The following is a 16,769-nucleotide window of genomic DNA, read 5'->3' as shown; positions in this document are numbered from 1 at the left end:
CTGCCAAACCATCAGTAAACAGCAAAATTTTAAAAAAACAGCCAGGAAAATCCAATTTTATAACCCAGAAATGCAAAGATGCAAGGGTTATGAACGATTTTCTAAGCAAGATTTAAAACTTCAGGCCCAGGTTGCAGTCACACCCAGAGGTTTGCTGTCTCTTATTTATAACCAAGCCAACATTTCTGTTTATAAACAGAGTCCATTTTAAACTAGTCTTGTATTTGCAGTTGCTCAGGAAGAGTTACTTATCTGAGGGGATGAAGACAACACAGAGCACGCGTGGGTTGCAGGAATCCTCCAGCCAGCTCTCCTGGATATCCATGCTGATATCCTGAGATCTTCCTCCACTTTCCTATGCTTGGCAAAGGATCCTGGCAGGGCTGTCCATGGCAGGCAGGTCCGGGTTGTCACTGTAGGTTCTGGGTCCATTTCGGGTCGTCGTGTCCAGTTTGGTGCACGCTGTGCAGCAGTCATGTCCGGCAGTGGTGGCTGCACCACATTCTTCCTCTCAGTTTGCAATGAAGCTTCAGATGCTCTGGAAAAGAGAAGGAAATTCATTAATATGATGCAGATATAATGTTCTTAAAAACTTGGCTACATCCTGCACCAGTTCTTGTCAGTGTCTCAACTAGACAACACTTCCAAGGCTGAGAGGCCTCAAGTGAGAGGGACTTTGAATTGGCAGAGACTTGAACACTCAAGAACACAGCAGCCTAGCAGATTTCTCATCATCTGAAATCAGGATGACCAGGGAACTCTGGCAGCAAGAAGCAGCACCAAATAGCTCTCAACCTTATTTCACCACTGCTCATTTCCACCATTATTAGTCAGCTCCTCAAAGTTTCCAAGAATATACCAGGCAGTGAATCCCAGCTCATGCATTGCAGCATCAGAAGAGGAAGAAATGGAGTTAAACCCAGTGAGAAGGCTCGGATGTGGGGCTGCACTTCTTGCCTATCTCTGTTGGGCATGGGACAGTCCTCTCCCCTTGCAGCACCCACCTTTCCCTTTGCTCCCTGCTCCCTGCACCTGTGCTCTCCAGCTGCTCTGCCTTGGCACAGCTGAGGACAGCTTGTCCCAGAGCACAGCACCATCCCAGAGCCCCCTCTGCCCAAAAACACCTCCTACCCCTCCCACCCCAAAAGCCAGCACATGGCTGAGACAGCTGCTCATTTTGCCTGAGGAAAAGGGAGGAAGGAACTCCAGAATTGAAGCTTTTCCATTCCTATCACAATTGGAACATCCCTTCCCCAGCCAAACACCAGCCCCAATGCCTCTGAGCTTTCAGAGGATGGCAGAAGGGAAAGGCTCCCTACCCTCTCCCACCTACACCTGCACAGCTGCTTTCTGCACTCTCAAGGCCAATCTGCAGCAGCTGAAGTTGCAGAAGGCACCACACAAAATGAGAAGCAAACTCTCAAGTGTCAGGACAGGAGATACAGTTCTTCATCTTCCCCTTCTGAAGAGAGACTTAGATTTACACATCCCACCACTGCACACTCACTTCAGTTTCCTGGAGTCTTTCTTAGCAGAAGGTTGGCATTCTTGTGGGAAATTTTTCCTCACTCCCTCTTCTTCCTGGGAGTGTCCCCCTTGTCTTCTCTCTAAAAGAAAGAAAGAAAAAAGAGGGAAAAAATCCCGTCAGGTCTTGAAAGTTCACATAAAGTATAGACCAGTACAACTTAGTTTGACAGATTCTGGTTGAAAATAGCAAAAAATAACACACTGGAGCAACCTTTAGAGGAGAAGGATCATGGCTCTAGTGACAACATATGAAGGGAATCTCCACATGGGTTTTTCAAACACCACCTTGGTCATTGTCCAAACCCACCTCCCCTGCCCCTCTCACCTTCTTCTTGCTGGGGGACTCCTCAGGACTCTCCATTTCTTTCCTCTTCAAGTCTGGCTTCCTTGGAGGAAAGAACAGTTTCTTCTCCCCAGGAGGTGAGGCCACTTTCTCCTGGTGGAAATGCCCAGCCCTGTGACCATTGGGGATGAGGGCATCACGTTCCTGAGCATCTCCCAGCAGCTCAGGGTCCAAATAGCCTTTGGTTTTGGCCTGGGGGGAGCCCTTGGCCTTTGTCTCCTCAGAGGGCTCCTCAAGTGCCAGCTTTGGGTCTTTATTCAGCTGAGCCTTGCAGGATTGCTGTGTCACCTCCACAGGACCAGGCTCACTCTCCTCCTTCCTCACTCTTTTGGATTTGTCATGCTCCAGGTGCTCTCCAGGCCTTTTGGTAGCCACTGAAACCTTGGGCAAGGTCTCCTCAGTGAGCCCAGGAGGCTCCAGGCAGCTCTGCTTAATCTGAAGAAGAGCTTGTAGAAGAGCCTGAACCACCTGGGCAGTGCTCTTCTGGCAGGAGTTGCTGCTGCTGCCCATGTCCTGCTTGTCCCCCTGCTCAGGCCCATTCCCAGGGGCAATTTCCCTGGCACCCTCTCTTGGCGCTGCTCTTCGCTTTGCCTCGGCCATCAGGACGTCAAGGTGCCACTTTCTATCAGCTGGTGGCTCAGGCTGCCAACAAAGAGAGAAAAGAAGGATTCAAGGCTGAGGCCTTTTTGGGCTCTTTCTGTTCTAGCACAGCTCACCAGAGCCCAGGGACTCTTGCCCAGAGGTCACAAAGCCTGGGCTTTGGCCTGTGAAGAACTGACTCTAAAATAACAGGCCATGTGCACTGACTTGCTCCTTGAGCACCATGGATGGATATTTGCTGAATAAAAAGCCATAAACCATCCTGTGGCAAGTAGCTAAGCCTTCACTGGAGTGAGAGGGGTCTCACCAATCAGTATTTGCAGGACACACCGGGCAGAATTTGGTAACAGAGGAGAAGTACAACATCTGCTTCCTTCCTGAGGCACCAGCCTGCAGTGGGCAGGGGCTGTGGGAGCCTCTGCACGGTCTGTGCACTCACCTTTGGAAGGTTCTCATCACTGCCACTGGAGCTGCTTTCACTGTCACTGGAACTGGAGCTGGAGCTGCTCTCTCTGGAGCTGGAGCTGCTCTCACTGGAACGGGAGCTGTCAGAGGCTGCGGAGCTCTGGCTCTCCCTGGAGCTCCCTGGCTCCGAGCTGCTGGGCTGGGCTGGTGCCTCCTTCTTCTGCTGGGGCTGGGCAGCTCTGCCAGTCCACGAGGAGGAGAAACTAGACAGCAGCAGGGGGAAAGCACCAACCTTCACAGTTTTTCCACTGGATGGGCCAACAGTGGGCTTCTTTTCCTGAAACAACAGCAAGGGAGGCACAAGGAGTTTGTTTGGGTTTTTCACTAATTCACATGCACTCAGCCAGCATTTGCTTACCAACAGCTCTACAAATGTCATGCAAGTGCATTAATAATAAAATGCCAGTAAGGATGCAAAGGCCCCTCTGAAGGGGAGTTAATAATGGAGAGCAGCTGGAAAACCAGCTGAAATGCCCACAGTCACCTTCTCCTGCTCTGAGAAAAATGTCTGTGTTCCCTTTGGAACCAGGCAGTCAGGAAATATTGTTTCCATTCTCAAACTACTACTACTACTGCTGCTGCTACTACTACTACGACAACTACTACTACTACCACCACCACTATAACTACTACGATTATATTACTTCTATTTGTGTTGTTGTTGTTATGTGAGTATGTTTATGCAGTCTTCCCCCTTTATTTCAGCAGCAAAGCTTTGTCTGCAAAGGCACAGGCTGCATCTACATGTGAAACAGTCGAGCAAAATTTTCATTAGTAAATTAAAAGCAATAAGAAAACATAGTTCCCAGTTCCATTCAACAAAAGGAAGAACACTTGTCATTGACACAAGAACAGGGTGAGCAAGGGGCTGTGGAGCAGCCTCTGCATTTGATTTGCACTCACATTGTCTCCTGGTGCTCCTGGATGTGCAGAGGCTGCGGAGCTCTGGCTCTCCCTGCAGCTCCCTGGCTCCGAGCTGCTGGCCTGGGCTGGTGCCTCCTTCTTCTGCTGGGGCTGGGCAGCTCTGCCAGTCCACCAGGCGGACAAACTAGACAGCAGCAGGGGGAAATGTTATTGACTTGTTCCACTGACATGGCAGCATCCAAAACTATAAACCCAAACCCTGTGCTTGGGCACTGGGGGCAGAAGGCCAGAGGAACACAGTGCCATGCTCCAAAAATCAAGAAGCAGCATAAAATCCCTCTGGGGGGATAATCAAACCTACAACTCAAACCCAGGGAGAACAAAAAAAACTGTGGGAATACAACCAGAGAGCAGAACTGCCAGCACTGCTCAGCTTGTCACTGCCCATGGGGGTCTGTGGGCCGCAGTAGGCCGCAGGCCTTGGCAGCAGTGAGTAGGCCCAAGCCTTGGCAGGAGAAAGCGGGATTTTGGAGAAGGAATGTAAGAGATAAGGAGATGCTTGGTTCCTAGTGCTTAGCCTGCAGTTTCTATGGGGATTTGCAGGAAATATTGTATCTACCTGGTTAGCTTGAAGGAGGCCTAGATTGAGCAATGTTATCTAGTTACATTGAACAGTATACTTAAGTTACACGAATATTATTGGTGAGCCATTTTTAGTAACAACAGAAAAAGTACATAAACTTTGCTTTGTGGATCAATAAATGGCTTCATGGCTCCTTGCAAATCATGAAGACCCCGTCCCTTCTTTTCCATCGCCGTCAAAACAAACAGGATCTCACTGCTAGGTTGGGAACCAGTATTTGGCCAACTAAAGCTCAATTAAACCCTAAACCACCAAAACTTGCCAGTGCCTTTCTGAAAGTAACAACCCTCAAAGGAAAATTCCCAATAGAGGCTAACTACATTCAGGTTGGGTTTGGTTTTTGTTTTTTTAATCTTCCCCTTAAGTGTACAATTCTTCATCTGTGTTCCTTGGCTGAGACAAGAACTTTGGATCTACACACACACTGCAGGAGAAATGAAGGGAAAACCTGGGGAAATACAAGTCTGGCTCTTAGGCAAACTCCAGCATGCCTGGGTTACTCATTCCTGATTGGAGTTTCCTGAAAACCTCACAAAAGTGAAAACCAGTTTTCAACAGCAGCTCCAGGCAGCCACCAACCAAAGTCTGCAGGGTCAGGAGAAACCAGGAACCCCTTCCCACCTGCCCCTCCTATGAAAAGGAGTTTTGTTTCTCTAGATTGTTCTGGAGGGTCATTTGGGAACACAACTGTACCTTGCAGCATCAGGTGTAGTACGTGGCTTTTTCACAACCTGTGTTGTTGACAAAAACAAAGAGGAGAGAGGAAGGTTGGGTTGAGTGAACAGGAGCTGAGTAATGTATTATTTCTATTCATTTTTTAAATATAGCAAAATAAACAAATACAGAGATCTATTATTGAAAAGCACCAACCTTCACAGTTTTTCCTGAGGATGGGTCAGCAATGGGCTTCTTTTCCTGAAACAAGAGCAGGGGAGGCATAAGGAGTTTGTTTGGGTTTGTTACTGATTCACACACACTTAGCCAGCATTTCCTTATGACTACGACTAATATTACTACTAGTACTGTTACGACTGCTGATACTACTGCGACTAGTATATTATTATTATTATTATTACTTTTATTATTAATATTATTAATATTGTTATTGTTATTGTTATTGTTTTCTGTTTGGTGGTTTATTGGTGGTTTTGTTGTTGTTTCTGTCATTGTTTCTCTTTTTGTTATATTTGTGGTTGTTATATAATTATGCCTGTGCAGTTTTCTACTTTCTACCATTTCTCATTCTCCCTTTGCAGCCTCCAGCTCTTCCATCTCATTCCAAAGGCAAACACAGTTTCAAAACTACCTCCATGGCTCTCCTGCTGCCATGGCTCAGCACTGTGATCCCTTACATCCCATAGGGCACAGCAACATCCCAGTGCTGAAGGATGAGCCTGCCAAAACCCCAAAATTCCCATCTGGAAGCAAGTGCCTTTGAGCTCTGGGGAGGCTGAGCCACCAGCCAGGCATGTGCTGCTCCCTGGGCCTTGAGGGACTGCCAACAACAGAGGGCCCCAACAATTGCACTCACCTTGACAGACTCAGGAAGGGTTTTGGATTCTGGAGCCTTGGATTCTGGTCTCTGATTTGAGACACTTCCATTGCACTTGTCACGGCTCTGCTCAGTGTTAGGCTTGAGTTCCACTGATTTCAGTGAGGATTTCTTCTCTGTATCCTCATTTGGATTTGCCATTGTGGAAGGCAGACCACTACTGGAGCTCTGTGGCAGGGATCTGGGCTTTGGTGGAAACCACAGAGGACCCTGAGGAGATTCCTGCCTTGGGATCAGCCTGGGGTCCCAGTCGCCCAGCACGCGCTTAACGCGCCGTGAAAGCTCATCCTCTTTGTTGGTCTGCAACACAGGGACAGAGAGGGGAATGTCAGAAACAGCCCAGGCAAGAGACCCAGCTCAGCAGGAGACATTGCTCAGGGTTTCATGGAATCACCATGCATCCCCACAAGGGAAGTCAGGCAAGCTCAGTGGGGCAGATGGGAAGATGCTGTGTGTGCAGGGATCAGGCTCAAGTCTGCTACAGCCCATGCAGAAGACACAGCTCTCCTCTCCCACCCCAAGCCTCCTTCCTCCTCTCCTTGCACCCCACTCCCATTACCTTGTAGGGCTCAGGAAAGACAGGAGGCTTCTCCCACAAGATGTATTTGTCCTCCACCTGCTTCCTGCGCTTCTCTTGCGCCACACGGCGCAGCAGGTCTCTGATGTGCTGCTTTGGTGTGGAGCGGGTGCTGTTGTTCCACATTTGAGAAGGAGACAGAAAAGAGAGTTAACACTTGAACCCCTGTTTTTACACTCTGTGCAGAAACTGGGGCTCTCCCACAAGGGCACACGTCCAGCCAAGCAATGTTGAAATCCATGGGATGCTGACAGTGGACAGATCAGTTCTGTCCAGACTCTTCAAAGAGGCAGAGGAAACTGAATGTCTACCCTGAAACATCAGCTCAGTCCCCATCATCTCCAAACATGTTCCACAAAAAATAACAACTTTACCTACCCCCAAAAAACAATTCTTCTGCTTTGCTACAGAGTGAAACAGGAAAATACTCCTAGGTCCAAAGCATCCCAAAGTGCAGAAGGGAGTGCCCTGGTCCCAGCAGGGATTGGCTTCAAGAAAGAGCCAATCTTTCAGAGAGTGGCTTCAGAAAGCACAGCAGAGAAGTTGCCCTGGCCCATCAATCATCCAGGCCTGGGTCTGTAACAGAAGCTCTGAAAATACCCACGTGCTCTGAAACCACTCTCACTGACAGGACAATCCTGACTTTATTTCCCCCACTCAGGGACTCTGATTTTTCCATTGGAGGGAGGATTCTTTTTCTAAACCATCCCAACATTCATCACAGCACCTGGCAAGCCAAGATTACATCAAATTCATCCCTACCTATTTCTCATGTTCTGGTTGCCTCTTGGATCCATTTTGGAGCCTCAGTGTGAGTCAACTTCTCTGGAAAAGAACAAACAGATATTCACCATCTGCACGAGTTGATGCCTAAAGCAGAGGTCAGGATCTCCAGGTCTAGCTACCCTCAGAGCCTGGAGTGCCTGACTGGGAGTCACTGCAGTGCTCCTAAACATAAATGATCCCAAGGTGGGGATTACACATAGCTGAGAATGGGAGAGCCAAGAGATCCATTTTCCATCCATTTCCCCCTTCCCCCAGGGGTGATGCTGCATTTCAGGTGAGCTCTTAACTCCAGATTAGGCCAAGAGCATGGCAAACCAGGCCACTGCTGCAGGCTCCAGGATATTTGGTTCACTTTTAACAACAAATGTGCCCTAAGAACCCTGCTTTTAGATAACCAAATGGGATAGCTCTTATGTTTTTTCTTCTGTCCTCACTTAGACTCAGAATTCAATGCTCAAAAGATTAATTCCTTGTTTGGACTTTTGCTCTTTATTAAACCTTATCTAAAGTAGAGAGAGTTCTTCAAAACTTTTAGGTATTAAGCCAGAAGTATGAAAATGGAGGTGAATTTAGCTAGTTACACAGTCTTTTAAAAGCTAACTATCCAATTGAGAGCTAACATAATATATATTTATACTTTTGACCCAACGACTAAACACCTGTGACCCACACTGCAGTACTAACTATCCAACCAATCACTACTACCTGAAATCATCAAGAAGGAACAAGAAGGAAAGAAAAAAAACACCAACACCCAAGAACCTCTTTTTCCAGCCTTGGCCATCCAGCCCCAGCCAAGAGCTGCTCTAATGGAACAAGGAAGCTTGGAAGTTGCTGGGAAACTTTAACTTTATGTACCCATCTCAAGAGCTTTTCCTTCAAATGTTGCTATCACTAAGCACCCCCTGATATTTTTATGGGCAAAGCTTGGTGTTTTACACATGTATTTGAAGGGATAATTTTACAAACAGTGAGGGAACACACACTGGATTTGTAGAACCCGAGAAGCATAAATCTATAGAACCATGGAATGTTTTAGGTAGGAAGGGACCTTAAATGTCACCAGATTCTGCCCCTCTGCCATGGACAGGGACACTATTCTCTAGACAAGGTTTCTCAAAGGCCTGTCAAACCTGGCCTTGAATGATTTAAATATTCTGGTGGCCGTTGGGCTTATATAAGTGTAATATATGAATATACATACAAGGCCGGTATAACAGCCATGAGCCTCCAAACTGGAAAATACCAAACCAAGAGCTTTGGCTTCACTTTGGGCTGTGGGTGTTTCCACGAGGGCTTTGCCACCTCCCCCTGGAGTCGTTGGCTGCCACCGTTCAACTGCCAGAGCAGCCCCAGGCAGCTGCTCCCACTCCCAACCGGGCAATCCCAGCAGGAAAAGCAAAAAAAAATCAAATTCCCCCTGGCACACATCTGCTGGCTCTGCCCTCAACCCTCTCCTTCTCAGTGCTGGCACTTTTGGCAGCACACGGGGCAGGACCAAGGGCCCCCTGTGCTCCCCATGCCACCCTGCTGGCAATGTCCCTGCTCAGGGGCTGTTTCCCTGCAAAGTGCTGCCAGCTGGCAGGAGCAGGAGCTCGGCTTTGGAGCTGCTGCCGTCGGGGGCCGGCGCTGGTGGGCACAGCAGGGCCATCCGTGCGGGCCAAGCGCAGAATTACCTGGCAGCAGCCGGCCTTGCGGGCGAGGAATGCCTGGCCTGGGCAATGCAGGCGCTGCGAAGAGGCTTTGGGGCAGAGCAGAGCTCGGCACGGAGCGGCCGCGCTGCGCTCCGCGCTGCCGCAGCACCAGCGGGGCTCTGCCCTTGGCAGCGCCCGGGGCCAACGGAGCGTCCCGGGCACGGGGCCGTGTCCAGGAGCCCGGGGCTGCACGGGCATGGAACGGGCGCGCGGCGGGCGGGGAGCGGGGCTGGAGCTCGCGGCAGCAGCGCGGGGAGCGGCACCGAGCGGCACCGAGCCCGGCCCGCCGTGCCCGAGGGCACCGAGCCCGCGGGGACACTGGGAGAGACGGGCTGGGAATGGACCAGGGCTGTTCCGGCCTGAGCTGGGTCCGCTTTTAATGGAATTGGTTCGGGTTGGGTGATGGTCTGATATAAACAATGTCTTCCTTTGCTTCTGCTGCTCCCAATGTTTGAGTGTCACTGTGAGAAATTTTGGGTGAGCTTTAGGATCCATTCTTGTGCATCCCTTCCAGCTCAGAATATTCTATGGTTCTTTGACCGGGAACAATGTCCCTGTATCCGGCACTGCTGTGGGTGCATCACGAATCCTGGGCTCAGGTTTGGGACCACACTACGAGACTGGGTTTTAATAATTTTGGTTTTAATAATTTTGGTTTTAATTGGTCTCTGATTTATCGATCTAAAACTCAGTTGTCCTGTCAAGAACTTTGTTTTGATTGCTGTAATGTTATCAGGCTGGTTGTTGTTGTATGTGGGTGTGGGCTGCCCTCCAGTGAAGAGAAGGGAGAACTTGCTTGGAAAGAGCTGCACTGAAAGAGCCAAAATTCAGGATGAATTTTAACAGAAAAAAAGACTAAAACCCATGATAAACCAGTAGTGATAGTCATGGAACACACTGCCTTCACATACAAAAATAAATACACTCAAAGTTAGGTAATTCCTCTCCTGAACAGCTTGGTAGCAACTCAATTTAATAATTTTAGACTGACTGTCACAATGTGAAAGGTGCTAATCTGCTTCACCAGGATCTGAAATCTATGGCTGGATCCAGTTCAGAACCTCTGTGTCTCCTTCAGCTGCAGCACTGAAATGTTCCTTTACCCAAGGCAGTGCCCAAGTACAGCCAGAGCACCAGGAATAGGGATGGATGGATGTTTGGGATGGGTGCCCAGCTGACTCACCGGCTCATTCAGGATCCTGGTGTGTAACAAGGCATGCTTGGCATGGTAGCAGGCAGGTTTTTAGATCCTGAGGGCCTTTTTGCATAGGAAAAAACCCTAAGGAATTAGATTTGATTTTCTTGCAACTTAAAAAAAAAAAGTGGTGTGTATATGATATGAAATAAAAGGAGAGAACCATCCCTGCTGCTTTAGGTCAGATTAATTCAAATTCCCCGAGTCTCTTTTGCGTCTCCTGGAGTGGAGCTTTTATTTAACTTAGACCCATGTTTTGTTAGATAAATGCAATAGCCTCTCTGCATTCACACTGAGGAGAAATAAGCTGTCTTAGAAGATATTTTAACTGCTCCATTTTAGCAGCCTGCCTTAAAGAAAGGTTAATCCTTTCTCCAAGTGCCTCTTTTGCTGTGGACTTGTATTTCACAGCAGACTTGGGCCCTCTGTCCGTATGAATCTGATACTTGGTGTTTTCTAGTTTATAGTGAATGTGCATTGGGGGGTTCTGCTCTGTTGGGGCTTTCTGTGTGTTTGGGTGCATTTTTTAAGGTGGCAGGCAGCATTTTCTCAGATTTTAATGAGGACCCCAGCCCTAGAGACAGGAGGCTCCCACAGGTCCATTCTTAAAGGTGTTCTTCCTTCAGAACAATAATGATGACTGCTTTCCCATACTGTACAATAATATGCTTGACAATAACATCAAAATACAGGGGAGTACTTATGAAAAGGCAAGATTTTTTCCAGGTGACAATGAGAAAACACTCGAATATTCTACAAGCAAAATGAACATGGACCTTCCTTGTGGCCATTAGGGCAGCTTATCCCTGAAATGCACTGAGGCTTTTAATAAAGTGAACATAAAATCCATGTTTTATTGCCCATTGGATGACCATTACCAATAACTTGCTTTCATATTGGAATGCAGTGGATTGTGGGGTAATATGGGGGGATACAACTGTAGAAAGGAAGCTCCTCTGCTGTGTTTGAGGGACAATGAAACTGCTTGTACACATAAAACTTTTTATTGAGCAGTTTTTTGAATCTGACTCTAAATATCTTATATGAATATCATTGATCCAAAGCCCATCAAAGTCAACAAAGGTGACTGCAGAACTTGGAGGGGTTTGGGGCTTCCAAGTGTGACTTGTCTGTAAAAAATAACCCCTTCAGCCATACTACAAGATTAACTTCCAGGAAATCTCTGGGAAGAGAAGGGTGTCAACTGAGCACACCAATGCTGTGGATGCTGCCTCCACTGATAGTGTGGCAAGGGAAAAGTGCTTGCAAGCAGCTCATGATTCACTTTTGGGTTCCCTTGACAGGTTTCTAAGTCACTGGGCCCATCCTAGACTGTGGCTTCCTGTGGGAGAGGCAGCCCAAGCCCTCTCCCACAGGAAGGACTCCCTACTTTGGTACCAAATTCTGCTCCTGGACATTCACTGGGACCACCAGTGCTTGCAGCAAATACCCAAAGGAAAAATGTGCCTTACATTGCACATTCAGCCACTTAATCCCTCCTTTATCACAAGAGATTCCTCTCCCTGGAAGCTCTCACACTCACAACAAGGCCCAATCCCATTGCAGTTTCCCACCCTCACCAACCCAAATGCCAAAAAGCAGCCCAAGTAGGAATCCTCCCTGTGAGTCCCATCCCTCCAGCACAGGAGACAGGCACAGCTGTTTCCAACCTCACCCTGGGTGTCATTTTGCCACCCAAACTTGGATCTGACAAGGGTGAAACTGAGCAAGATCCTCAGTAACAATCTGAGTGCAGATTTCCTGTCATTGATAGGTGTGAATATTGTCCTGTTAGTTATTCAGAACAGTTATTCATAATATTCAACATTCACAGACCATCAGCACACGGGGCCATTCAGAAAATTCATTGCACTTGGTCATTTTCAAGGCAGGTACCACCCCCCATCTCTTCTTTTGCAAGGCACAAGAGCATTACCCTCAAAAACCACAAAGTCTTCCTAAGGTAACGAAGAGAACGTAAAACTTTACTTAAAACAAACACAAAAGTATGCAAGTGCTTTGCATTGAACAGTAAGAAAATAAACAAAACAGAACTGTTTCTGAGGCTCCAAAAAACAGATAACATGGAATTATCCACAAAAACCAGAGAACATGGAACTATTTACATCCTGGAGACCCAGTAAAGGCACTTGGGTTCCAGTCAGAGTCACTGTAAATTCTGTCTCCTTCAGTGCTCGAGGTCAGGCCGGCTCCTGGTCACATTCTCTTCGTTTGCTCAGCAGAAATCTCTGGAACAAAAGGAGGGATAGAGAAAACATTTGGTTGGGTTCATCCAACAGGCACATCTGGCAGAAGACAGTCCATGACTGCAGTCACTTTACTCAAAGAGGACCTGCACAGATTTTTGACTTCCAGCAGCTGCCTCTTTATGGAGAGGATTTTCAGAGCCTCCCAGCCCTTCTGCCAGGCACATCCTGATTATTTTCTTTTGCAAGTTTGCCAGCAGATCATGGCAATGCATCCCTTTGCCCAAAGGAGCCCACTCCATAAAACTCCATAAAGCTTTGTGTTTTATGGAAAATGACACTGCAAAGGCCCTGTGGGATGGCAGGTTACAGCTTCTGAGTATTCCCCACTGCTTGCACCACAGGACAACACAATATTTGCAATGACTAAACTGCACAATCAAAAACGTAGCAGCAACTCTAGGAATTCCTTTGGGCAAATACAGGTCACAAGCCCAGCAAGGAGTCAAAAATCCTAGTGCTGCCCATCTGTAGCCAAGCTACTCAGCAGGTGCTGCCCTGATGGGGCAGCTCTCCCCCATCCCTCCCTCTCTCTTTGCTCCCAAAATGAGGAAGCAATGAGGAAGCAGAATCCAGGGTGGCTGCAGTGCCAGCCAAGCCTGGTGTCTTCAGGAACTACAGGCAAGGATGTGAAACAAACACTCACTGTTCAAACTTCTGTCTTCTTGTCTTGTCTTCATTTGGCGGAAAAGTCTCTGGGAAACGATTCTTCTTATCCCCTGCAGATCCCTGAAAAAACACAGAGAGAGAAAGCTGGTCAGAGAGAGATGCCTAAAGCAACTCCAAAGCCCGGCTTTTCTAAATTTCCAGAGAAAATGTTCATTTGTCCCAGGCATAGTCTGTGCTCCAGGCTCTCCCCCTCTCCCCCAGCAATCCCTCCAGTCATGGAAATGGAACCTTGGATTCTCACTTGGCAACTCACAATGCTTTGTAGCCATTAAACTTTTCCCAAGCATGGAGAAATTCAGCAGCAGGATTCCTTGCTCAGTGGCGGAGAGAGCAGTGACGCCTGCAGCCTGGAAAATGATGAGGGAAAAAGGAGCTGTTAGAAGGCAACAGGAACACTGTGCACACCCTGGCCTAACCCACAGCCCACCCTCCCCCAAACATCCTAAATCCTGACAAACCAACAGTAAACAGCCAAATTTTAAAAAAACAGCCAGGAAAATCCAATTTTATAACCCAGAAATGCAAAGATGCAAGGGTTATGAACAATTTTCTAAGCAAGATTTAAAACTTCAGGCCCAGGTTGCAGCCACACCCAGAGGTTTGCTGTCTCTTATTTATAACCAAGCCAACATTTCTGTTTATAAACAGAGTCCATTTTAAACTAGTCTTGTATTTGCAGTTGCTCAGGAAGAGTTACTTATCTGAGGGGATGAAGACAACACAGAGCACGCGTGGGTTGCAGGAATCCTCCAGCCAGCTCTCCTGGATATCCATGCTGATATCCTGAGATCTTCCTCCACTTTCCTATGCTTGGCAAAGGATCCTGGCAGGGCTGTCCATGGCAGGCAGGTCCGGGTTGTCACTGTCGGTTCTGGGTCCATTTCGGGTCGTCGTGTCCAGTTTGGTGCACGCTGTGCAGCAGTCATGTCCGGCAGTGGTGGCAGCACCACATTCTTCCTCTCAGTTTGGAATGAAGCTTCAGATGCTCTGGAAAAGAGAAGGAAATTCATTAATATGATGCACATATAATGTTCTTAAAAACTTGGCTACATCCTGCACCAGTTCTTGTCAGTGTCTCAACTAGACAACACTTCCAAGGCTGAGAGGCCTCAAGTGAGAGGGACTTTGAATTGGCAGAGACTTGAACATTCAAGAACACAGCAGCCTAGCAGATTTCTCATCATCTGAAATCAGGATGACCAGGGAACTCTGGCAGCAAGAAGCAGCACCAAATAGCTCTCAACCTTATTTCACCACTGCTCATTTCCACCATTATTAGTCAGCTCCTCAAAGTTTCCAAGAATATACCAGGCAGTGAATCCCAGCTCATGCATTGCAGCATCAGAAGAGGAAGAAATGGAGTTAAACCCAGTGAGAAGGCTCGGATGTGGGGCTGCACTTCTTGCCTAACTCTGCTGTGCATGGGACAGTCCTCTCCCCTTGCAGCACCCACCTTTCCCTTTGCTCCCTACTCCCTGCACCTGTGCTCTCCAGCTGCTCTGCCTTGGCACAGCTGAGGACAGCTTGTCCCAGAGCACAGCACCATCCCAGAGCCCCCTCTGCCCAAAAACACCTCCTACCCCTCCCACCCCAAAAGCCAGCACATGGCTAAGACAGCTGCTCATTTCCCCTGAGGAAAAGGGAGGAAGGAACTCCAGAATTGAAGCTTTTCCATTCCTACCACAATTGGAACATCCCTTCCCCAGCCAAACACCAGCCCCAATGCCTCTGAGCTTTCAGAGGATGTCAGAAGGGAAAGGCTCCCTACCCTCTCCCACCTACACCTGCACAGCTGCTTTCTGCACTCTCAAGGCCAATCTGCAGCAGCTGAAGTTGCAGAAGGCACCACACAAAATGAGAAGCAAACTCTCAAGTGTCTGGACAGGAGATACAGTTCTTCGTCTTACCCTTCTGAGGAGAGACTTAGATTTACACATCCCACCACTGCACACTCACTTCAGTTTCCTGGAGTCTTTCTTAGCAGAAGGTTGGCATTCTTGTGGGAATTTTTTTTCTCACTCCTTTTTCTTCCTGGGAGTGTCCCCCTTGTCTTCTCTCTAAAAGAAAGAAAGAAAAAAGAGGGAAAAAATCCAGTCAGGTCTTGAAAGTTCACATAAAGTACAGACCAGTACAACTTAGTTTGACAGATTCTGGTTGAAAATAGCAAAAAATAACACACTGGAGCAACCTTTAGAGGAGAAGGATCATGGCTCTAGTGACAGCACATGAAGGGAATCTCCACATGGGTTTTTCAAACACCACCTTGGTCATTGTCCAAACCCACCTCCCCTGCCCCTCTCACCTTCTTCTTTCTGGGGGACTTCTCTGGACTCTCCATTTCTTTCCTCTTCAAGTCTGGCTTCCTTGGAGGAAAGAACAGTTTCTTCTCCCCAGGAGGTGAGGCCACTTTCTCCTGGTGGAAATGCCCAGCCCTGTGGCCATTGGGGATGAGGGCATCACGTTCCTGAGCATCTCCCAGCAGCTCAGGGTCCAAATAGCCTTTGGTGTTGGCCTGGGGGGAGCCCTTGGCCTTTCTCTCCTCAGAGGGCTCCTCAAGTGCCAGCTTTGGGTCTTTATTCAGCTGCCCCTTGCAGGACTGCTGTGTCACCTCCACAGGACCAGGCTCACTCTCCTCCTTCCTCACTCTTTTGGATTTGTCATGCTCCAGATGCTCTCCAGGCCTTTTGGTAGCCACTGACACCTTGGGCAAGGTCTCCTCAGTGAGCCCAGGAGGCTCCAGGCAGCTCTGCTTAATCTGAAGAAGAGCTTGCACAAGAGCCTGAACCACCTGGGCAGTGCTCTTCTGGCAGGAGTTGCTGCTGCTGCCCATGTCCTGCTTGTCCTCCTGCTCAGGCCCATTCCCAGGGGCAATTTCCCTGGCACCCTCTCTTGGCGCTGCTCTCTGCTTTGCCTCGGCCATCAGGACGTCAAGGTGCCACTTTCTATCAGCTGGTGGCTCAGGCTGCCAACAAAGAGAGAAAAGAAGGATTCAAGGCTGAGGCCTTTTTGGGCTCTTTCTGTTCTAGCACAGCTCACCAGAGCCCAGGGACTCTTGCCCAGAGGTCACAAAGCCTGGGCTTTGGCCTGTGAAGAACTGACTCTAAAATAACAGGCCATGTGCACTGACTTGCTCCTTGAGCACCATGGATGGATATTTGCTGAATAAAAAGCCATAAACCATCCTGTGGCAAGTAGCTAAGCCTTCACTGGAGTGAGAGGGGTCTTACCAATCAGTATTTGCAGGACACACCGGGCAGAATTTGGTAACAGAGGAGAAGTACAACATCTGCTTCCTTCCTGAGGCACCAGCCTGCAGTGGGCAGGGGCTGTGGGAGCCTCTGCACGGTCTGTGCTCTCACCTTTGGAAGGTTCTCATCACTGCCACTGGAGCTGCTTTCACTGTCACTGGAGCTGCTCTCTCTGGAGCTGGAGCTGCTCTCACTGGAGCTGGAGCTGCTCTCTCTGGAGCTGGAGCCGCTCTCACTGGAGCTGGAGCTGCTCTCACTGGAGCTGGAGCTGCTCTCACTGGAGCTGTCAGAGGCTGCACAGCTCTGGCTCTCCCTGCAGCTCCCTGACTCCGAGCTGCT

The 16,769-nt window shown here is 48.5% G+C and overlaps 2 protein-coding genes across 2 annotated transcripts; both read right to left on the bottom strand.

The window, feature by feature from the left end:
* Positions 1-10: 10 nt before the first annotated feature.
* On the bottom strand, positions 11-9,082 carry LOC116996404 (AF4/FMR2 family member 1-like). The gene is made up of 10 exons (XM_033059988.1): positions 9,034-9,082; positions 7,334-7,396; positions 6,554-6,683; positions 5,974-6,294; positions 5,313-5,357; positions 5,136-5,173; positions 2,910-3,003; positions 1,853-2,512; positions 1,508-1,607; positions 11-538 (listed from the first exon to the last, which is right to left on the bottom strand). Exons 2-9 carry the CDS (start codon positions 7,366-7,368, stop codon positions 1,566-1,568), a joined length of 1,365 nt encoding a protein of 454 aa, XP_032915879.1. The 5' UTR covers positions 7,369-7,396; positions 9,034-9,082; the 3' UTR covers positions 11-538; positions 1,508-1,565.
* A 3,085-nt stretch (positions 9,083-12,167) lies between these two features.
* On the bottom strand, positions 12,168-16,591 carry LOC116996705. Its single transcript, XM_033060644.1, has 6 exons — positions 16,542-16,591; positions 15,485-16,144; positions 15,139-15,239; positions 13,436-14,169; positions 13,160-13,242; positions 12,168-12,495 (listed from the first exon to the last, which is right to left on the bottom strand). Exons 2-3 carry the CDS (start codon positions 16,100-16,102, stop codon positions 15,198-15,200), a joined length of 660 nt encoding a protein of 219 aa, XP_032916535.1. The 5' UTR covers positions 16,103-16,144; positions 16,542-16,591; the 3' UTR covers positions 12,168-12,495; positions 13,160-13,242; positions 13,436-14,169; positions 15,139-15,197.
* Between the last annotated feature and the right edge of the window lie 178 nt (positions 16,592-16,769).

Source organism: Catharus ustulatus, chromosome 5, assembly GCF_009819885.2.
Source record: "Catharus ustulatus isolate bCatUst1 chromosome 5, bCatUst1.pri.v2, whole genome shotgun sequence".
NCBI lineage: Eukaryota > Metazoa > Chordata > Aves > Passeriformes > Turdidae > Catharus > Catharus ustulatus.
The sequence above is the reverse complement of the archived record's forward strand: the minus strand, read 5'-3'. Positions and strand labels throughout refer to the sequence as shown.